Raw genomic sequence first — 24320 nt, forward strand, 5'->3', positions numbered from 1 at the left:
TAAAGATACAAATTAATTGTCAATTATAAAAAGGAAATTGATTAATTGATGACGTCATCTTAAGTGAATTTTTTTTAATCTTAAGTGAATTTTTAAATAATAATATCGAGGGGGATGGATAGGGACCTCTTGAATTTTTTTATGTATTCTTATTAAAAAATTGTTTTCGTTTCTTACATTTTTATAAATTCAAGTCTAACCTCTTAAAATTTTAAAAATTTAAATTCTCCCCTCAATATAAAATCTTACGTCTGTCACTGTACGTAGACTTTATGAAGCAAAGAACACAAGCTCTGCAATGCAAATCAACACATACACAGCACAGGATGTTACAACGCAGAGCAAACCAGAGCTGCATCCAATGTATGATTGACCATTGTGTTGCAACCAAAGAGAACCACTGCAAAGAGAAGTGGTGTGTGAATCTCATGAAGTTTTAATGTTTTTTGTACCGAGTTTTCTGGTTAACAGGTATATGAGTAAAGATGCAAATTATCAAATACGTGCATAAGTAGACACATGAAACACACTACCAAAACCAAAACCACTTGATAACTGATAGGGCCGGTCCTGACATTTTAACGGCCCTAGGCAAAATAAGAGATAATGACCCTTAAAAAAATAATTTAAAATTCAAGAATAAATTTCGGTAAACGCCAAACAAATTTTTTCATTAAAAATTATACGAGTAGATTCTATTACAATTAAACGCCAAACAAATTAGACGGTGCCATATTTAGATGACTTTATATCTACCCATTTTGTCAGTTCTTTAAAGTTCTCCTCGAATAAGTCTGGCTGATCAGAGCCCCCAGCTTTCTCACCCTGTAATGGCAATGATCATTGTTTTAATTTCTAATGCATAAACTCCCATAACCATGTTGATATCAGTATCAAACAATTGCAGATATGGCATACCATCCCATTCTTCAATAAAAGAATTTAATCAACCCCGTCAAATTGAAGAACCAATCATTACCTTTACAGATTCAATCTCAGCCATCGCCAGTCCTTTTTGGTAAAGTGCCTCTGCTAGTTGATCACGAGTTGTCTCCATCTTATTCTTAATTTTCTGGGGGAAAAAGAGACGGGTCGGAACTTAGTGTGTAAACCACAATTGCAAAACAGCTAGTAATGCACTAGAAGGGCAACACAAAAGCATAAATGAGATTGCAGCACAAGAAACACATTGAAGACCATCATGAACATTGAAAAACAAAAATCAAGAAAATTATACATTTTACTTAAAACATCACTTTGCTGAATTTACTAAGAGGATGTCCAGCATAGTAAGAGCGAAATAATGAAAAGGGCAGATGGAAGGGCAATTTGACAATTTAAAATCGGACCTCTGCATCTTCATCCTCAGGATCACATTTAAGTGAAAAGAATTTTGCCAATTCATCTCTGTCAATACTATCAACCACCTCATTTGCTGCACTTATAACCTGCAAAGTTCAGTGATGTAATCTAGTTAAGGAAAGCAAACATTCATACCACTCAAGTGAGTCATCGGTATTCTCATTCCAAAATCTGCTTTTCATACGACTCGCCTCTTTGTAATGATCGATTTTGCCCCCACTATTGCTTCACGAAAGAAAACCTTCCAAGATCTTTGCAAGCAGTGGAGTGTACTTAGGGTACTCAGACTGCCAAGGAACACATGATACATATTAAAATAGGTACATAGCACTAGTGACAGCCTAAGTCGAGCAGTTTCAAACTACTAAATGGAGAATATTCTTGCAATATCCAGCCCTAGATTTAGAGGTATTTGCATCTAGTTTCAGGAATCATTTGCCAATTAAAACACAATTCGCTGGAACAAGCTACAATCACACACTTCTCCCATTAAAGAATAAACCTGGCTAAAAATGGAGGGCACAAAACTTTCTCCACCATGTTTGACAACCATTTAAACAGTTATACAACAATGATCAGCTAGTTCTTGAAAAGCTAATTAACTTGGGTGCTGCAAATCATTTTTTAGGAATAGCTATACATAAATTTTTCACAACTTATTCCTACCTATTACATTGCTACAAGCATACCACTATCAGGAAACAAACAAAACACTCAATCCGACATATGCTGGCTCCATTAGTAAATTGGTCCCTGAACTTTTCAGATTCCTAGATGTACTGAAACGTTTTTGTCAGAACTCTCAATGTGCTCCCAGATTACCCTAAAAACAGCCAATACGAACATGACACATTCTTAACAGATGTCATACGCCTTTTGGGGGTAAAATGAGAAAAAATTATAGTTTAGGCACCACTTCTGACCCAAAAAAATCGGTACAAATCTGGGAATTGGGGTATAGTTTAGGGGCCAATTTGCTAATAAAGCCTATAAGCTAGACTAGGATTATAGACTTATAAACACTTCGACAGAAAGTGGCGAAAGTAATGCTTAGGGAGAGAGGATGATGACTAATAAAGAAGCATTTCTTCAACTCTTTGGATAGAATAAACCTGAAGTAAAGAAAGGAGAAAGCTCTTACCCTGAGAGATTGAGCTAATGTTTCCCATTCGGTGCGATCATCATCATTATCTTGCTTCAAGCTTCCGAAGAGCTTTATTTTCACATCTCGTACGTGATTTTGTGATTTGCGTGGTTAAAAATGTTTGGGAAGAATACCCCTCTAAACCTGGGCCTAAGCGGTCGCATTCACCTGAGCTTAGGACCGACCCTGATAACTGATAAGTAGATGCATGAAACAGAAGTGTTAAAATAGATAAAATATTATTTTAATTAATCAATTTTAAATAAAAATATAAATTTGATTCTTAAATTTCATATAAAAATCAATTTAATCTTTGAATCTGATAAAATCTCTTATTATATGCCCCAGTCCACTATGACTGTCGATTGTCATCAACCACCATTGTTACCGAAGTTGTTTGACTCAAAATTTTCAATTCACTTATTTTTTTTATCACATACAAATACAAAAGTCATTTCATCCAAAAAAAAAAAAAAATCTCCAAATATAATCTAAAACTTTTAAAATTATATATTATAATAGAAATTAATTCGAATAATTCGTTACCTAATAAAAGCTGATCACCTTGAAGACTTCCACGGGCGACGTCCATCGACTCGACAACCCAAAATGAACATCTAAAATCCCCAAATTTTTCTTCAGGAGTTTCACTTCGATAAATCTCTTAGGAGAAAGAACAAAATCATGTGGCGAAACTCCGCCACATTAAGCTTCTATCTTCTTCTTCTTCCTCTACCAATTTCAATTACTTCCATTACACATCTGATTTCTCAATTTTCACTCCAAACGTCGTCGTAGACCACACACTTTCTCCTTCTCATCAACGCTTCTACTCCTCATCGGCGGCGACTTCACCGACTCCCTCATCGGACTCCGTTTTGAAGCTAGGGTTTCTCGCTAACAAATCCGATGCCTTTCGGCCCTTGAGTTTCAGAGCTAGTGATGCGTCACTACGGTCGGTGTTACTGGGAGCTCTCCAAGGCTCGTCTCAGGTCAAACCTCAATCATGATTTTTTTAGGCATTTTTTGACGGATTTGATTAAAAATGTTGACTTTTTTGGGTTGTTCGATTTACTAGTATGCTGGTGGTGGCGACTTCTGGGACTGGATATGTGATAGGGAGTGGAAACGCCGTTGATGTGGCGGGTCTTTGTTGTACTTGTGCTGGAATCATGCTGGTTGCTGCTTCGGCGAATTCGTTGAATCAGGTTGTCTTTTAAATCTTTGGTTGTTTTCATTGAATGCTTTGTTATGCGCAATTTTAGAATTCGAGAAATCTGAATTAAAGTTTTGATTGATCTGATTGAATTATCAAAGTTATTTATACTTGCAAGAGTGCTAACTGATAGGGGTTTTTTTCCGAAACAAAGTCACATTTAATAATGTTTTCTTGAGGAGTTAAGTGTTCTTAGATGTTTGATAAAATTGTTCTTTCTTAGATATTTGGAAGTATGTTTTGTAAAGAAATGTAATTTCCTTTTACCTTCTTTCTTGAACACTATGTTTTTATTACATTTGAGTTGGTTAATGTTGCAAGGATGTGATGTTGCATGGTGGTTGTATTTTAAGTTACTTTCATGAATTAACTAGATTGACTGGCATTTCAGTAACCAATGGTATTCATGCCTTCAGGTTTTTGAGATAAATAATGATGCCAAAATGAAGCGAACAAGGCTAAGACCTCTACCTTCAGGACGCATTACAATGCCACATGCAGTCACTTGGGCATCTTCTGTTGGACTTGCTGGCACTGCTATGTTGGCATGCAAGGTGGCCAGATCAATTCACTCGCTTTTCTTTATTTCTTTAATTTCAAAATGTGATATTTTTAGCTTTACCCAATGCTTAAAATGATGTCAACTTAGTGACTAATGTTGCTGCTGCCACAAGGTTATTGCAGGCTAATATGTTGGCGGCCGGCCTTGCAGCTTCCAATCTTATTTTGTACGCATTTGTGTATACTCCATTGAAGCAGATTCACCCTGTTAACACATGGGTTGGAGCTATTATCGGTGCTATTCATCCTCTTCTGGGGTAATTTTGTCCTTAAATTTAATTATTGTGATGACTATCTAAGAAATTTTACTTTTCTAGTTGCTATTTTTGATGTTTGGTATGGTAGTAAACCATGTCAAGTATTTCCATGCCTGTTAAATTTTGTGTGTGATAGACAAAAAGTTTGGAACTAAAAGTTATTGTATTGAACTCCAGCAATATGCTGTGTATATTATGTGGTCCTTATGATAAATTACTTGCCTTGTGCTGTCTATATTTTTTTATCTTCTTCTCCTCCTCTTCCTTTTCCTATTCTTCTTGAAATGAAGGATAAAGAATAGATGATCCCCAACAGATGTGGAACCTCTCTTGTAGATTTAATACATATATGTACTGCGTGTTGAGAGGTTATAGAGGACCCTATAGAAGTTCGATTTGAGTTTCTTTGAACGTATTCAGTCGTCTATTTATTTATTTTCTGTTCCGACTTTTTAGATGGGCTGCTGCTTCCGGTGAGATATCTCTCAATTGATTAATTCTTCCAGCAGCTCTCTACTTCTGGCAAATACCCCATTTTATGGCCCTAGCATACTTGTGTCGTGATGACTATGCTGCAGGAGGGTAAGCATTTTAGTACTTTTTCCCTTCAACATAACAGCTGTTTATTTTCTTTATGCACAGGAAATTGATAATTTCTGTTTCTGCCTTTTTCCTTTAGTCTTGTGTTGAAATTTAGGTTTGGCTTCGAGAAATGATCTTTAAGTATCTCCAATGCTGACTTAAGAGAATGGGAACATTACCTTTTTTCTGAAATAATAATATATTTAGTTTAGATTTTCAGAAGAGTCATTAGGGATGATTCTTCATGAATAAGATGTAAGATATGTCCATGCATTTGCACGTGAATTGTCAGTTCTTAATGCAACTGATTAGGCCTTTCTCCCCCTCCCTGCACTTCATTTTCTATGCTTCCTTATATTTTCAGGTACAAGATGTTTTCACTTGCGGATGCTTCAGGTCGGAGAACAGCTGCCGTGGCTTTCAGGAACTGTCTATATCTTGTCCCTTTGCCGTTCGTAGCCTATGACTGTAAGTTACCTTCATTCCTAACCTGAAACTTCATATTATCATCTTTTCTAGCCGTCCTCATTTATATTCCTTAAATTTCAACACTTCATGATTCAGTTAGATTGGTAGTAGATCGAATTGGAATAGGAGATATGCAGCAAAAGATATTAAATTTGGGGTTGAAGCTCGAGCTTTGATGCTTAAAGGTGTTGAAGAGCTTGCTGATGCTGTTAGAGTAACCATGAGTCATAAGGTAAATCCAATATTCAGTATTCACCATTTTCAGTCTTATGTATTAGTTCAATGTTTCGAGGTTAATCATTGATTGAAACGGTTTAGTGCGATGAAACTATTGTTGAATGTCATTTTTTTAATTCACTTTAGGGGCGTAATGTGGTTATCGAACAAAGTTATGGTGCCCCCAAAGTGACTAAAGATGGTGCAACTGTTGCGAAGAGCATTGAATTCAAAGACAAAGTCAAGAACGTGGGTGCGAGTCTTGTGAAACAAGTTGCAAATGCCACTAATGATACAGCGGGTGATGGTAAGAAAATAAAGTTCGTTTGAAATCATCGAATCTTTTTTAGATACTTGTGGTTATTGATCTTTAAATCTAGTTTAGATGCATCCTTTTTGTCTGTATTAAATCATTCAGCCTGCACCTTCATATTCGAGTTCATGTATGTAGTTTTTATGTAGAGAGTTGAGTCGTGAATTTATTGACATCTTTTTCAGGGACTACGTGTGCAACGGTGCTTACACGAGCAATTTTTACCGAAGGATGCAAGTCTGTTGCTGCAGGAATGAATGCAATGGACCTAAGGCGTGGCATAACAATGGCGGTTGATGCTGTTGTAACAAACTTGAAAAGCCGGGCACAGATGATTAGCACATCAGAAGAGATAGCTCAGGTTGTTTTACCATTGAAAGTTTTTCCATCAAAAGCTTATTGCAGTCGGAATAATGCAGTACTTTACAATCAAAACCAAAATGGCGGTAAACATTAATCTGTTAAGGCTTCGACTTAAATTTTTTGTAATAGGTTGGAACAATATCGGCTAATGGAGAGAAGGAAATTGGTGAGTTAATTGCAAAGGCCATGGAGAAGGTTGGCAAAGAAGGGGTGATAACAATTCAGGTTCAGTCCTGTCGTATCGTGCTTGCCATAAATTAATTATTGTGAACTGTTTTATACAAGATGCAATGTCTTACTGCGGGCTAAACCTTTGCAGGATGGGAAAACACTATTTAACGAGTTGGAAGTTGTTGAGGGCATGAAGCTGGACGGGGGCTACATATCCCCATATTTCATCACTAATACGAAGAACCAAAAATGTGTAAGTAACATTTTCTCCATTGGCTGACCTGGAAAATCTAAGACTTTGAGGCTTGACCATGATATCGTGCTGATTCTATTCATTGTGTTATGTTAGGAATTAGACGATCCTCTTATCCTAATTCATGAGAAGAAATATCTAGCTTGAATGCTGTTGTGAAAGTACTAGAGTTGGCTTTAAAGGTAAGCGAATTCTGAACAACTCATGCTTTATGACCATTCTACCTAACTTCGTTTTGATTAATCATCATTCATTAAGACTGTTTTTCTTTCTGAGACTATCAGAACTTCTGAAGTTAGCTTCTATATTTCATTTGTAATAATCTTCTATGCTATATTTGTTCAGAGACAAAGGCCCTTGTTGATTGTAGCTGAAGATGTAGAGAGCGAAGCACTGGCCACACTCATTCTTAACAAGCTTCGTGTTGGAATCAAGGTTTGATGATCAGCCTTATGAATCTTTCTTTCACATTGACTTATTTGAGTCACTTCATTTTCTGGAATATTTATGGGTGCAGGTCTGTGCCATCAAAGCCCCTGGTTTTGGAGAAAACAGAAAGGCTAGTCTACATGATCTTGCTGTCCTCACAGGAGGAGAGGTAGGGCAACTTCGTCTTTCTGCTATGTGATAGTCTTGTTTGTATCATATTGTTCCTCTGAAATTTTCTTGACGATGATATCTGTTTCGTCCCTGTCAGATTATAACTGAAGAACTTGGCATGAACCTTGAAAAGGGATCTGGGAATGCTTGGCACTTGCAAAAAGGTACTATCCATAATTTGGACACAGAAGTCTTTGCACAATGTGATATTTCCATCGTTTTCCTAGAGCAAGCTCATCAGTTCAGAAAACACTATCGAATCCCTTTTTATGTGTACGGGTAATGGGAATCTTTTTTGATGCATGATTCTTTTACTTTTGGCTGTTAAAGGTTACTGTCTCAAAGGATGACACTGTTATTCTCGATGGGAACGGTGACAAGAAATCCATCGAAGTAAGATGCGAACAGGTATTTTTCTTTTACAGACAATTGTTTTAGCCATATTTTGATTCTTGAACTCTACTTGATTTCGTTGATCAAAATTATAACATGTCTTTCACACTAACAGATTAGGTCAGCAATTGAATTGAGCACATCTGATTATGATAAGGAGAAGTTGCAAGAGAGATTGGCAAAACTTTCCGGTGGTGTAGCTGTGTTGAAGGTATTGTTCCTTGTAGTTATCTTCTTTTTTAACTTGTCAACTGAGAAATGCAATGGCTGTTCTTTTCCAATTTGCCGCCTGCTTAAATGGAGTTAACGAAGCTCGGAATTTGTTGGACTTTGTAGATCGGAGGAGCTAGTGAGGCTGAAGTTGGCGAGAAGAAGGATAGAGTTACAGATGCATTAAATGCTACAAATGCAGCAGTAGAAGATGGTATTGTGCCAGGTAAATAACTAAAGCCATAATTGCTTTTCATGAAGTTTCAGTTTAAACTTCGAATATCGTGGAAAGTTACTAAGGAATTTACCATCTAGGTGGTGGCGTTGCTCTTTTGTATGCATCGAAGGAGTTGGACAAGCTACCTACAGCCAACTTTGACCAGAAGATTGGTGTTCAAATTATCCAGAAAGCTCTAAGGGTTTGTAAACTTGTCTCCTTGTTGAATTGGTCAAATTCTTAAAATTCTATTTTTCGTTATACTGTTGAAAAGTTTGGACCTTTCTTCCACCATAAAGTTTTGAAATACTGGCGATTTTGATGTGTGAAGTTTCGTTCTCCCTTATGAATGAATTTTCTGTTGCAGACAGCTGTACCACAATTGCTTCAAACGCTGGAGTTGAAGGGGCCGTTATTGTCGGTAAGCTGTTGGAGCAGGATAACCCTGATCTCGGGTATGATGCAGCCAAAGGTATGTGAATCTATTAGAAGACACGTTCATCGTATGTTTTTACTGTTCACTGAAACTAGCATAGCTTATAATCTTATCTTTTCTCGATAACCAGGTGAATATGTCGATATGGTGAAGGCGGGTATTGTTGATCCATTGAAAGTAATAAGAACTGCTTTGGTCGATGCTGCAAGGTAAGCCGTAAATCTGTTTTCTAAAATCACATTACTGGTCCAGATTCCTGAAAGTCACAAGCTGAGTATGTTTATTTTCTGATGCAGCGTGTCGTCGTTGATGACAACAACCGAAGCCATTGTAGTCAAACTTCCCAAGGACGAGAAAGATGTTTCGGCAATGACCGGTGGCATGGATTATTGAGGTTATTCCTACTAACAAAACACGGATTTACGATCTTTCATAGAATTTTTTCTTTATTTCCTCCATCCCAACATCTGATTACGAAAAACAAATTCGAGTTTCAGTAATTAAGTTAGAAGGATTCCATTTGTAAGCATAAGGGGAGGGGCTATATTGTTGGTAGTTGAAGTGATAAAAGGGTGCTTGTTTGATAGGAAGAACTGGTTTGTATTGAACCATCATTTTTTTTCTTCCTGGAAATAAAAAGAAATGAGAAATCATATTCCTTGCACTGTCTGGTCGATTTTTTGCGAAGAACTGAGAACACCCTTGAAAGGATCCGATCGTGACAGGTTCGGAGTATTTTTACGATAAGGCATGTGAAATTAAATCATCAATAAAAATTAAAAAAAAAATATCTATGAATTATATGAGAATTTAAAATTTTCAGTTACGTAATAGCCTCGAGCATCCTCTCCATCTATCCCTCATCATCACAGGTAATGAATGTGTTGTAGGCTTGGTGGGAAACTGGAAATAGATAGAACAAGTCTTATCTACTGAGAGCAACACATTATATAGTAGGGTGCGTGTGAACAAATTCCAAGCATAGAAATAATTGATGAGTTAATTGTACCATATGTCCCTGAACATTGTTCTCCATTTCAAAGTGAATCCTAAACTTTTGAATATTCTAATTTCATCCTTAAACTATGTTTTCATTTTAAATTATTCTCCAAACTTTTGAATATTCCAATTCATCCTCAAATTATAACCTTCATTCTATATTGATCCCCAAGCTTTTAAATATTCTAATTTTAACTTTGAAGTTTTGAATGATTTATGGGGATATCAGTGGAATATTTAAAAGTTTGGGGACTAATCTAGAATAAGGGTCACAGTTTGAGGGTGAATTTGAAATGTTCAAAAGTTTGGGGACTAATTTAGAATGGGAGTCATAGTTTAGGGATGAAATTAAAATGTTCAAAAGTTTATGGACCAATTTAAAATAAAAATCATAGTCGGGGATATATGTTACAATTAACTCTTAATCGATTTGCATAGTAGTCTTCGAGTAGAAATTTTGGGGTTTGATCTAATAATGTAAAATGAGGTGTAAATGAATTATGACTTAATTGATGTGATATATAAGTTTTGAGGAGTACATTTTTATTATATTAGATAATATCACATCTTTATTAAGTTTAAGGTACTAAATGTGCAATTTATTCACAATAGTTATAGTAACTTTAAGGAGAAATTTGAAATTTTTTTCTTCTCTACATATAATTTTCATTATTTAATTTTTTATATAAATATATTATTATTTTATTCTTTACTATTGTTTAGTGATCTGCAATAATAATTCCTATTTATGGTAATAATTGTAACCATTTACGTTAACCTCTAAGCTAGAAGAATAAATTGTTAAGTGTAATTTAAATTTTTAATATTTATATTATAAATAAGTATTTAAAAATATATTTTTTATTAAGTATTTTAAAGTTAAATTAAGCTCTTAATGTTATTTTTGATTAAAATGAGTATCTAAAATATTTTTTATCGAAATATGCACCTAAAGTATTCAATTTTTTCATTTAAATTCTAAAAATTCAACACGTGACATTATTTAAAAATACTTTAGGTATCACCAACAGGGATTGGTTCAAATAGTAAGCAGCTTGATATCACTTAAACAATGTCTCTAATTCGAGTCCCTATGTATGTAGTGAGAGACTCATCCACCAAAGTCAGGTGTGTGACATGGGTCGGCCAAGATAAGTCAAAGCGTAACCTTGAAACTCAGAGGACAATAAAAAAAATACTTTAGGCAGGTACCTATTTTAATAAAAAAAATACTTTAGGTAGGCACCTATTTTAATAAAAAAAAATACATCAACTACATATATTATTATTGTTCTGGTCAAACATTTTTTTAATTCAATTTCCAATTAAGTTGTATTATAAGATTTGTTTCTGTTTATGTATAGATTTGGTTTTCATTTGAGTGTTCTATTATGTTCATTTTAGTTATAGATTCGATATTTATGATTTAGATTTAGTGTACAAAAATTAAAAACTGATAGAAAATATTAATTTATTGGTTTAATACATTTTAGGTGCTTAAACAATATATCAAATTAATTTTTAGTGTTTAAAGAGTTTTTCATTAAAAATAGGTACCTAATGTTTTTTCCGTTACATTTTATGTACCTACTGCTAAAAAACCGTTAAGTGACGCATGTCACGTTTAAATTTTTAAAAAAATATTTTTAAATAATATTTTATTTTTTAAAAAAGATAAAAAAAAATATAAACGTGATACGTGTCACTTAACGATTTTTTTAACGGTAAACACATAAAAGTGTAATGTAAAAAACATTAAGAGGGAAAAACAGAATATGGAAATGGAAATTAAATCCAAAAAGGATAAAGATATGGTAGACTTCACTCAGATATGGTATATTTATTAAACGATGGTTGGTAGACTTCACATATGGTATTTTTTTGGGGGTGGGTGGCAAAACACATATGGAAATCAAATCCACGACATGCCTATATATACATATCTACAGTGTAAAATATGCAATCCATCTATCTTTTTACATCTAAAGTTTCAGGTTATTCTTGATTCTTCCTTCAATTATTATTATTATTATTATTATTATTTATTGATTTAAATAATATTCAAGAAAACGTATTTTCTTTATTGAATTATTATTACTTTTTATTGATTTACTTCATGAATAATATTCATGTTAAGTTATTATGGCAGAGAAACATGACCACCTGCAATGGCAGCTCCACTGGAAACCAGAAGATGAATAGGAGAAAGGTCATCTTTGTGTATATATATAAATACGCTGAAAATAGTTATATTTTTTATATATGTTCCTTCAGATGATCATCTGTAAAGTTTTAGGTTATTCGTGCACGTAAATTTGCGAGTTTAAAATTATACAAACATTTAAAAGTTCAATCGATACGAAATTTAAAATTGAAATTGATTTAGAAATATTTTTAATTTTATTAATATTTTCCACTTTTTTAAGATTTTCTTATTTCAATTTTGTGATTAAATTTTGATCGATCGGATTTGAATTTTTTTTCTATCGAATTTTAAATTATAAATTACTAAATCATTTAAACATTTTTATTCAAATTGGTTTTCGGGTTTTTGGTGTTAGTTAATAATCTTTGTGACCTAATATGTAACTAATAAATATTCATGTGAACTTATTATGACAGGCAAACATGAAGTTTAAAACCATGAACAATGGCCACTCCACTGGGAACCAGAAGATGAATAAGAGAAAGGTCATCTTCGTTTATATATATATACACTGGAAAATATTTAAAAGTTTAATCTTTTTGACCTAATATGTAACTAATTGTGGCAGCGAAGGATGGCGGTTAACACCATCAGCAATGGGCGCTCCACCGAAAACAAGAAGACGAATAAGAGAAAGGTCATCTTCGTTATGGGAGCGACGGCCACCGGAAAATCCAAGCTTGCCATCGACCTCGCCATTCATTTCAATGGCGAAATCATCAACTCGGACAAGATTCAGCTTTACAAAGGACTGGAGATCATAACAAACAAAGTCACAGATGAAGAAGCTAAAGGCATACGCCATCACTTGCTCGGAACCCTCGACGACCCCGACCAAGACTTCTCCGCCGCCGACTTCCGTCTCCGAGCAACGGAAGCCATCGAGGATATTTTGAACGACGGCAAAGTCCCGATCATCGCCGGTGGATCCAATTCATACATAGAAAACCTAGTGGAGGATGAGAACGGCGACTTCCGCCGCCGTTTCGATTGCTGCTTCATCTGGGTCGATGTTTCGCCGATCGTTTTGCACAACCGGGCGAGGGAACGGGTTGACCAGATGGTGGCCGCCGGACTCGTGGATGAGGTTAGGGGAATGTTCAGGGACGGCGGCGGAGATTACACCCGGGGAATAAGACGGGCTATCGGAGTTCCAGAAATGGAGGCCTACTTCACGGTGGAAGACGATGAGAACGTCAAAGAAGCGACGAAAGGGAAAATCCTTGCGAATTGTATCGACGAAATCAAAGAGAACACGTTGAAGTTGATCGATTCTCAGCTGGGGAAGATCCGACGGCTGAAAATTGAGCTTGGTTGGAAGCTGAAAAGGGTCGATGCCACCGTCGTGCATGAAAAATCTGGACAAGACGCTGAGATTGCATGGGAACATGGGGTGCTCAAGGAAAGTTTGGATATAGTGAAATGCTATTTAAAGTAAACGTTTTTATAAATTATTTTTCGATAATTATCTCAATTTAACAACAGACCACAATTGAAATTAAAGTAATTATTTGCGTTAAAATAAACAAAAGAAATACAAATACTATCATAATTTATGTTTATTAGATTATGTTTTTTATTACTAAAAAAATTAAAATTATCCGAGGTAAAGTTTATAATTTAATTTCTTAATATTATTATTTGAATTTATTTTGAATATGTTATCGTTGATATTTATTAAAATTATGTTTTTGCACCTTTTTTAAATTTTATAAACTTATTTTCTCCTAAAATTTTAGAGATTCGTCCTTTTAAGATAAAATTTTGTGTTTATCCCCACCCAAAATGTTCTTCAAACTCGATGCAGGGTTGTTCTATTTTCAGAGACCAAAGTATAATCAAATATAAAAAATAAAACGGGTTAATTATATGGTTGATCATTTATGTTTGTGTTTTATTCAGTTTTCCTCATTGATTTCAAAAATAGTCATTTTTATTTTTTTTAATTAAGATGTAGTCATTATGAGTTAGTTGTTGTTAAATAATCACACATTTGATCCTTATTATTTACATATTCTCTCAATTCAGGCATACTTTTAATAAATTAAAATAAATTTAATCCTTCAATCGAATGATGTCAAATTTCACAGTTACACGTGTTACCCTCTAGTTGAAAAAAAAAACAAAGCAAAGCAAATTGGGACTAAAGGGATTCAAACTTTGGTCTCTTGGAAAATCAATTATGTACCCATTTAGGGACGGACACAAATTTTATGTTCGGGTGAACTTGAACTTTTAAAATCCTAGAGGGGGCAAACTTGAACTTATAAAATTCCAGGGGACGAAAACATATTTTCAATAGAAATAAATAGAAAAAATCTAAAATATATAAACTTTAAAATTTCATGAGGCGACTGCCCCCACTCGCCCTCCTTGGTCCATCCCTGTACCTAACTATTAAGCCAATACCAATGCTTAGTCTAAAATAAACAACATAATGTATATATTTTGTATCTTAGTGTATAATACTCCATATCTGAATTAAATAAAAACCAAATTGACCATATATTATGTTTTGTAAAATTAGTAAAAAAAAAGTGGACAAAACACAAACATAAATGATCATTCGTTTGGTTAACCCAAATAAATAAATACGTCCTAATTATATATATATGCTGGTAGGAAAATGGATAAGCCCACTATGATGGGCTTGGATGAAAATTTAAGGCCATTTGAGATGAGTTCACACTACGGGTAGAAATGGTAATTTAATATAGATCCAATTTTACCTTGATTCAATTCGATAAATTCAAGTTTTTTAATAAAGAAAAATTAGGTTTGGGTAGATTCAACTCATGTTTAGGGTAAAAATCTATTGTATTGAAGACGTGGATTTAAATATGCTTAAGTATGCGAGAATCCATTAGCAGGGTAATGAATATTAAACTATAAAAAAATTATTAAAATTAATTATGTTATTAAATGAGTGGAAAGCTAAGCTAGTGAAATTTGAGGTCCAGAGAGAACTTATTGCAAACCAAACTTAACATGAGGTCCATCTTGTTTCATAGACTTCTCATGAACACCCCATGAAAGACAACTTGCAATGCCATACCGTATACATGTAGGCAATATTTTTCGATTCGAATGGATTCGAACCGATTTTCGGATTTTTTTTAAAGCGATGGTATAAGGTTTCCGTTTGCTTCCAACTTGGAGAAATAAAGAGGATGAACGATGAAAAAGTAAGTTGCCTTTTGGGTATTTTAACAAAGCAATAAAGAAACAAACAGAATGCATGCATGCATGCATTTCACTCACTTTCCCCCCCACCCATAAACAAAAAGGCATTACATTGAAAAAAAATGTGAACAAAAAGAGTTTAAGGACTAAATTGAAAAAATGTTAAGTTAAAAGACTAAAAGTTTATTTATCTCTTTCTAGTGTACCTCCAACTATATACAACATGAATACAAATAATAACAATTTTCTTTAATAAAAATGATTTTGTTATTCTGAGGATATATATGTTTGTATATGCAACTAGTGACATTACCATAGCCTTTTTTGCATAGGATTGGCAAGTTATCTTTGATATAAAAATTGTAGTCATTAAATTTTTAAAAGTCATAAAATGATCATTAGATTCATTTAACTATAACAAAATGGTCATTGCGATGTTATAATAAGTGTAAAAGTTTGATAAATTTTATGACAATCTGGTTTAATAATTACTTTGTAAAAATTGATAAATTTAATGACTATTTTGTAATAATTCAATAAATTTAATAACTATTTGTAAGTTTAAAAAATTCAGTGACCAAAATGATTATTTTAATATAATTTAGTGACCTATGGTGTACTCTACCCAACTAACTAACACTTTTCTCTAGAAAAAATATATAAAAATAATGCTCCATATTATATGCAACATCTTACTTGTGAATTGTCATGGAAATGTTCCCACCGGCACTTTCCCAGCAATTTGATGGCCATAGGGTGCGAGTGGGACCAAGCTACTTTTCCCTTTATTTCATTTCTCTAATTACTTTAATATTTTGCTCAATTAAATTTGTACAATTTGTATATGATATAAAAAATTAAATAAATCATCGAGTAGTATCAGTAGCTAAAGAGATTATCGTTTTCTCTATAGATCTTGAATTTGAGCAACTGCATTTTACTATGTACGTAAATTATCAACGATTAAATAATATCCTAAACAATAAATATTATATCGTAATCATATCAATAAATCCAATTACACCTTAAATTTAGGTCCGAATTCATATCATAAAATGCCCTACATCCTCTTCCTTTTACCCGAACTTGAATTCGAACCCAAAAATTCAATTACACCACTTAAATATATTCCTCTTGAGAATAACATTACATTTTAAAGAACTTTTAATATATTTCAATCAATTCTACTATTAAATAAATAATTAAGCATTTTTATTCAATAATTAAAGGGTTACGTAACATGCCACATGAGCTTTTCATTGACATTTTGTCTGAATTATTCTTATATTATATATTGTATTTGATAAAATAATTGTCACGGGTCTTATTTTACATGTTAAGATTTCAAGTTGACGATTAAGGACAAAATTGAAACAAAATAAAATATTTGGAGATGCGAATAAAATTTACATCTCTACAGTATATATATATATAATGATTCCTTCAATTTAAGGGAATGCGTGACTTTAGTGGCGTTTTAAATTTTGTTTAAAAAAAATTAAATATTGCGTATTTTTTTATATTATTTTTTGAAAATATATTTTTTGAAAGGATAAATTATTAGTATAAATTATGTATTTAATTTTTATATTATATTCAATACTATTCTATGTCTTATATTAAATTCTACATAATTTACTACATAATAATTCAATTTGTAGAATTTGTTCGTTCACCTTGTTCAAGTATTTTAATTTACCCTAGATTTTAAATATTTTAATCATGATAGTTTAATATTTAAAATTTGAATAAATATATCTTCTATAGAATAATATATATATATATAATCAACTAATTTATCAAAATAAAAATATCCCAAATTACAATAAAGATGAAATTTAGTAAATTAAACACATAATTAGTAAAAGTTTCTATAATCATTGAAACAAACTAGCACTTAAGATCTTAAGATCACATAATGATCATACAAGGAAAGATTATAAATCTAACCAATAAATTCGAATAAAAATAAATACAAACAGATCAAATTGGCAAACGAATCTAAAAGAGGATCAAACTATCGAAAGACCACTGACAAACCGCAAATCAGGCTCGAGTAACGCGACAAGCTATTTACAAACACAAATCGAGTATCCAAATCCAATCCGAGCTCCAAAACATGAATGACCAACAAGATATCAGATAAAACCATCTTATCAGTCGTGACGAAGTCAAACCAACACTAAAAAAATGACCAAACGATCGAAAAACATACCAAAATATATAAAAAAAAAAAATGTCATATAGACAAACTTATTGAAAATAACAAATAAAACAAAAGAAAATAGATATACAATATAAAAAAAGATAATAAAAAAATACCGACGGTCAGTAACTAATATTAAAGTTGATATCGTTGTCAATTAAATAAAAAAGAAAGAGATGAAGGACACACCAAAATTAGGGGTTTTTCAATGAGATGAAATTGTATAAATATAATTTTTAAACTTTTTGATCGAATTTTTTAATTAGTTGGGTATTTTTGTTATTATAAATGATTTTCAAGTTGAAATTTGATACATTACCCAAAGGCCAGTGGCGTGCCAACCCGAATTTGGAGATTCGATGATTAGAGAAAATCGACCGCGTTGACTCATGGTCAAAACTAGACCAGGCTGAAGAGGATGCAAATAAAATAGGTATTATTATTTACTACATAAATTTATTTTATATAATTTTTATTTTAATATTAAGATTAAAAATTTAAATCTTAAATAACAAATTTTAAATTCCAAAATCTTAAACTAGATAAATTTATATGGACTAAAATTTACTCAATATATGTATAAGATGATTTCATTAAATAGTAGAGAAGAATACAATTTACAAGTACAATTCATGGTTTTTAGAACCGGACCGGTTAGCGAACCGGCCATGCTACCGGTTCACTGGTTTAATCGGTCGAATCGGTCCGACCGGTCGAAAGAACCGGACGATGTCATAATTATTTAAAAAATTACATAAAAATATCAAAAATATTTAATAAAAAATAATTTTATATCACAAGTCATATTCAAAGCAAGTCATAATATATAAATTAAAAACCATAAAATCAAGTGAAACAAAATGATTCAAATTAACTACACATAATATTTAAGATAAAACATATTAAATAATAAATATAATTATATAATTATAATTAAAAAATAAATTTGGGGCTAAAAAATCATAACAAATGATATTGTTTGGTTTATTTTTTTTAAAACAATCTCACATGGCTAAGAAACATAGAAAAGCATCCCAAAAGTTTAAAAAGTAAAAATATGAGAACAAAACAATCCCACATTGCTAAGAAACATAGAAGAGCCTCACAACTAACTTCTATAAATAATAGAGGTAATTTGGCATTCAAAATCATGGAGCCTTTTGGTGAGCATTGAGTGAACTATTCTTTCACTTCAATCAAGCTCGAATCTTAGGTTTCAATTGAGCTTCTAATTTTTTTTAGTTCAAGCCTTTTTGAGTTCAAGTTTTAATATTATATTTCGAGTTCGAGTTGAACTTGATAATTTTTAACTTGTGAGTTTGAGTGGAGTTGAGCTTATTTTTAAAGTTTTCAAGTTCGAGTCGAGCTCAGCAATACTCGAGTTCGACTTGGCTCGTTTAACAAACGACGTTTGGTTTAATTTTTTTTTTTAAAAAAAAAACAAAATTTCTGATTTTTCCGGTTTTTTTTTTCTGTTTTCAACCGGTCTGGTTCGAACGGTTCAGCGGTTCTGACCGGTTCACTAATAGCGATTCAACCGATTTAGATTGAATCGGACTAGACAATGATTTCCGATTGAACCGACCGGTCCGATCTGATTTTCAAAAGAGGTACAATTAATTATAGTATGGTGACAATCGGAAGTATACATAGTAGTAGTCCTATTAATTATACTAGAATTAAGGTATAATGATTAAATAAGTTTTTAACGTTCGCGTAAATGATTACTCCTCGTTGTTATTTTTTTTTCAGCATTTTAATTCTATTATTTTAAGTTTTGATCAAAATAATTTCTATTGGATAGAGATATTCGTTAATTAATAATCAATACATTTTAATGATATAATATTTTTGACATATGTTTAGCTAACGATGAACATTTGTTATATTATTAATTTTAGTGATGTAATGCATGTTATTTTAAATGACATGACGTATGATATATTATTATTTTAGATGTCATATAATTATTTTGTGTGATATTACATGTCACATCAATATTTTAAGCGATGAGAATAATTTATTAATATGATATGTTATATCACTATTTTAATAACATGATATATCGCACCTAATGACAGGTCTAGAAATCTGAAAATAAATATCTAAAATTTTAATATATTTTATTAAAAATGAAAAAGCAAATTTCGTTATTTTTTCCCTTAACATATTAGACTACATTTTATATTTTTTCTCTAAAATATTGTGAATACATTTGGCCCCTAGGGTTTAGTGCATCCATTATTGGTCACGTCATTAATTAAATACATGTAAAAATATCTCGATGACAACATGTGATGGTAATTAATCAATTAATAATTTTCATTTAATATAAATTATTTTAACCAAAAATTAAATTGTTGAGAAATAAAATACTCTAAATATATTAGGTAACATGATTATTTGTACAAATAGTGGGAGCTAGTTTTGTCATTTTACCTAAAATTAGTTATTAGATTGATACATTGTAATCGTAACAAGTATAAAATTGAAATTAAAAAATTATATGAAATATTTACATAATAAAATTTATAAACAAAATCTTTATTAAAATTTATTAATTTACTATTAACTAACTATTAATTAATTTACATATGATCATAAATTTATATATAAATTCTTTGAGTTAATGATAAATAATCTCAACATTTGTTCGATTAGTCATTTGAACTTTATTTGTTGAATATTTTAGCTCACAATGTTTTAATTTTTTGTTACAATAACTGTTGTTAGATAAAATTAATAGTTAACTAACAGTAAACACATATTATAGATTTGATATTTTTACATATACATAATAATTGATATATATATATATCATGTCATCCAAAGTGATAACATGATATATATCAAATTACTAAAGTTAAAAATATAATATATGTCACGTTATTTAAAATAATGATGTGATATATATTAAATCATCAATTAAATATACGTAAAAATATAACATCAACAACATATGTTGATTGTTAATTAACTAACGATTTTTCATTCAACATAATTTTTTTTATCAAAAATTAAAATATTAAAATTAAAATACTAAAAAATTAAAAACCAAAATGGTTATTTAAGTAAACTTTTGAAACTAATTCTAACATTATGCCAACTTTATATCATATTTCTAATAATATTTAATAAATATGCTTTTATGAGAAGTCATTTTCACTCACAATATAAGTGGGATAAATTTTATTAATGCGTTAATATAAATTGATTTAATATTTAAATTTTATATTTAAAATGTAATATATTTAAAATTTATATTATATGATTGTCATTAAAAATATTAAATACTTTGCATATTTAGGTAGTAAAAGTCTAGGCCTAACAAGTTCACATTTTTCCAGATTGTACGATTCCTTTTAAAGGATAAAAATAAGGGTAAACTACGTAAATGATCACTAATATTTTGATACATGTTCGTTTTTATTATTAATGTTTAAAAAGTTACAAATTAGCCACTAATATTATTGACGTTAACAACTATTACTGTTGGTCACAAAAAGTTGATGTGGCATGTTAACTGTTGAGTTGGCACCGTTTGGCCTTTATTTTGACTCAATTGAACCGTTTAAAGCTTATTTGGTTCTACCTTTCCTCAATTTTTTTTTTGTCGTGGTGGTCGAAGGAAAATAAGAAATGAATGCAAGTGGTGGTGAAAATGGAGAACACGAGCTACTCAATTATGGAAATTGACGGTCCCGATTCTACATTCCGGCCGGCGGAGAAAAGTCGAGACAAAAACATGAAGCAAGTGACTTGGGTTATGCTCCTCAAGGCTCATCGTGCCGTCGATTGTATCGCCTGAATTGATTCGTTCTTCTGGGCATTGCTCAGAGCCATCAAGAAAGGATGATCATTAGGCAATATGTTGCAATGGCGAGTTAAAAAATGGGGAAAAGGAAGCTTCTTTTCACTATCATCAAACTCTTCCAAATATCTTCCCTTACAATTATGGGTTTCGAACTTGTTTCTTACATTAATGGATGGTATTATTTCAAGAATCAGGATTTGCATATTCTGAGGAATAGTGATATCCAGGGACTACTCCACTTGGTTTATGTCATTTGGTTGTCGGTTTTGTAGATGTTGATGCCTTGATGGGTTTGCCTTAGAGATATCTTGAGTGAAGAAAATACGCCATGGGCCGTAAACGGTGAAAATCTTAGTCCGGTGAGAGAAAGTCCGTAGGTGTGGCAATAAGTGTGAGTGATTTCCTCGTCGGTTTTCATCGTGACGACGTAAAGTCTTGTCAGTTAATTGATACGGTCACTTTCGGAGAATAGGTTATCAGTGTTGAGCCTATAAACTGAGCTCGATGAAGCCCAAATAAGGGTGAGTTAAGAATTCGCCATCTTGGAAACTTCGAGCAAATTAATGAACCCCACAATGTTCGATCTCACGTACGACTATGGGTTTTGCATGGAGTAACGAACGTGTGGCCTGCGTCGCCAGGTGAAGGATATGAGTGAACGGAACGACGTCGAAGAGTTTCGTCAATAGCGCCTCGTCGTTGAAATCTCCTTCAACAATGAAAATATGGTGCTTGCTCAAAAGATTATGCTCGCTCGTTTCAAAGAATGATTGTAATAGTCATTAAAAATATCTAAGTCGAGAACCCCATTGCCGCATTTCTTCGAAGCTATGGAGATGAGAGAGTTTAGATGAAAAAGAAGCGTGGGTCAAAATATTGGTCAAACAGTGTTAAATCAGCAGTTAACGTGCCATATCAGCTTCCCGTCACCTATAATAATAGATGTTAACATCGAGTGACTATCTTATAACAAACGATAACGTTAGTGATCGATTTATAATTTTTTAAACATAATGGTGAAAATAAACACTTACCCAAAATTAGTAATCATTTGTGTAGCTTACCCTAAAAATAAATTTATAACAGCTCAATGCTGATGTCATCCCATTTTGTGGGTCTATTTTTCTTCGTATTTTCCACTTACTTCACGGTCCCGTCATCTTCTCTATTATTTAAGAGTAAATTATTATTTAGTAGCTAAACTATCAATATTAATCTATTTGAGTACCTAAACTTTTAATTTTTTCAAATTATAGCTAAAGTTTAGTTTTTACTTCATTTTAATACCCACCGTTAAAAACTTTAGTTTTTGTTTCATTTTAGTATCCCGTTCAAAATTTAAAGTTAAGTTTTGAAAGGATCAAAAGTGTATGTACTAAAACTAATTAAAACTGATAGTTTATGTACTAAACAAGTTAAGTTTTAACAGTGAATACTAAAATGAAATGAAAACTAAATGTCATGTATGATTTAAAAAATGAAAGTTTAGGTACTAAAACGGATCAAAACTAATAGTTTATGTATTAATTAAATGCATAGTTTACCTATTATCTAAAATTTTAAAGATTTTATACATGAATGTTTTAGAAGTTAATTGGGTATAAGGTTCCTAAATTATGGTTACTATTTTAAATTAGTTTCTAAATTTTAAAACATATTATATCAGTCCCTAAATTATGATCTAATTCTAAAATAATAACTAAAATTTAAAATATTTTATATTAGTACCTAAACTATTGAAATCGTTATATTTTGAATTTATTGTTAATGTCATAAACTCTACTAATTTTTGAATTTATTGTTATGGAAGAATATGACAAATTCCATCAGGGAGGTGGCCAAAAACATCCTTGGGTTGTCGACAGGGAAGGTAAAGAAACATAAAGAATCGTGGTGGTGGAACGACGAAGTCCAAACTAAGGTTAAGACAAAGCAAACTTGCTTCAAGGCGTTGCTACAATGCAATGATGACAAAGAAAGATCGAGAGCTAAACAAAGATACAAGGAGGCAAAGCGGGTAGCCAAGAAAACAGTGGCTAAAGCAAATGATAAAGCATACGAGGAAATATACAAGAGATTAGACACCAAGGAAGGACAAAACGACATCTTCAAGCTTGCAAAATCCAGAGAGAATAGGAAAAAGGATCTAGGTAGCATTAGGTTTATTAAGGACAACAATGGTGTTCTTTTAGTGAAAGATCATGATATTAAGAGGGCTTGGGGTAGTTACTTCTTTGGCTTATTTAATAATGGTGTCTCTCCCTATAGAGATAGTAAGGTTGATGGGTTAGCCGACCATCATACTACGACCAATGACTGCCCTACAAGTAGGATTGGGACTGAGGAAGTCAAAATGGCCCTTAGAAAGATGGGGAGGGACAAAGCTGTCGGTCCAGATCAAATTCCTATCACTGTGTGGTTGACTTTAGGAGAAGAGGGAGTTAAGTGGTTGACCAATATCTTTAATATTATTTTAGAGACTGTCAAGATGCCAGAGAAGTGAAGTGAGTCTACGGTGATACCAATCTATAAGAATAAAGGAGATCCCCAATGTTGTGTTAACTACAGAGGTATTAAACTACTCAGTCATACCATGAATCTATGGGAAATGGTGATAGAGGCTAGGTTAAGACAGGTTACTAGGGTTTCGGAAAACCAATTTGGCTTTATGCCAGGCAGGTCTACTACAGAGGCGATTCATCTACTTCGACGGCTTATGGAGAAATATAGGAGAAAAATAGAGATCTTCACATGGCGTTCATTGACCTTGAGAAGGTGTATGATAGCGTACCCAGTGATACGATCTGGAAGACCTTAGAATCGAGACGGATTCAAACTGCTTATATTCGAGTGATTCGTGATATGTATTGTAGATCTACTACATACGTTAGGATTACAGTTGGCGACACCGAGGCATTCCCGATGGAAATCAGACTACACCAGGGGTCAGCTCTTAGCCCTTACATCTTCGCCTTGATTATGGACGACATCTATTGTGCGACACCAGAAAGTGTCCCATGGTGTATGCTTTTCGCTGACGACATTGTCCTAGTTGCTGAAACAAAAAATGAACTGAATAGTAGACTGACTACTTGGAAAACTGCTTTGGAAGAAAAAGGTCTAAGGATCAATATTGAAAAGACAGAGTAT

The 24320-nt window shown here is 32.4% G+C and overlaps 1 protein-coding gene, 1 long non-coding RNA gene and 2 pseudogenes across 2 annotated transcripts; 3 read left to right on the top strand and 1 right to left on the bottom strand.

Annotated features, from left to right (window-relative positions):
* Positions 1 to 708: 708 nt before the first annotated feature.
* On the bottom strand, positions 709 to 1454 carry LOC120134997. Its single transcript, XR_005517216.1, has 3 exons — positions 1350 to 1454; positions 980 to 1072; positions 709 to 825 (listed from the first exon to the last, which is right to left on the bottom strand). It is a non-coding gene; the product is annotated as an uncharacterized LOC120134997 (long non-coding RNA).
* Positions 1455 to 3097: 1643 nt separating this feature from the next.
* Positions 3098 to 5616, top strand: LOC120135145 (annotated as a pseudogene).
* A 74-nt stretch (positions 5617 to 5690) lies between these two features.
* LOC120135146 lies at positions 5691 to 9333 on the top strand (annotated as a pseudogene).
* A 2583-nt stretch (positions 9334 to 11916) lies between these two features.
* LOC120135147 (adenylate isopentenyltransferase 5, chloroplastic-like) lies at positions 11917 to 13405 on the top strand. Its single transcript, XM_039151480.1, has 3 exons — positions 11917 to 11970; positions 12384 to 12452; positions 12536 to 13405. The coding sequence occupies exons 1-3, from the start codon at positions 11917 to 11919 to the stop codon at positions 13403 to 13405; spliced, it is 993 nt and encodes a 330-aa protein (XP_039007411.1).
* Positions 13406 to 24320: the final 10915 nt, after the last annotated feature.

This window comes from Hibiscus syriacus, unplaced genomic scaffold, assembly GCF_006381635.1.
Source record: "Hibiscus syriacus cultivar Baekdansim isolate YM2019G1 unplaced genomic scaffold, ASM638163v2 tig00110602_pilon, whole genome shotgun sequence".
Lineage (NCBI taxonomy): Eukaryota > Viridiplantae > Streptophyta > Magnoliopsida > Malvales > Malvaceae > Hibiscus > Hibiscus syriacus.

Bases quoted from the DNA above. Each gene is read 5' to 3' on its own strand.
- LOC120135147 (XM_039151480.1), top strand. From the start codon at position 11,917: ATGACCACCTGCAATGGCAGCTCCACTGGAAACCAGAAGATGAATAGG. The intron at 11,971-12,383 runs GTCATCTTTGTG...TTATTATGACAG, and splicing joins AGAAGATGAATAGGAGAAAG to GCAAACATGAAGTTTAAAAC. The intron at 12,453-12,535 runs GTCATCTTCGTT...TAATTGTGGCAG, and splicing joins AGAAGATGAATAAGAGAAAG to CGAAGGATGGCGGTTAACAC.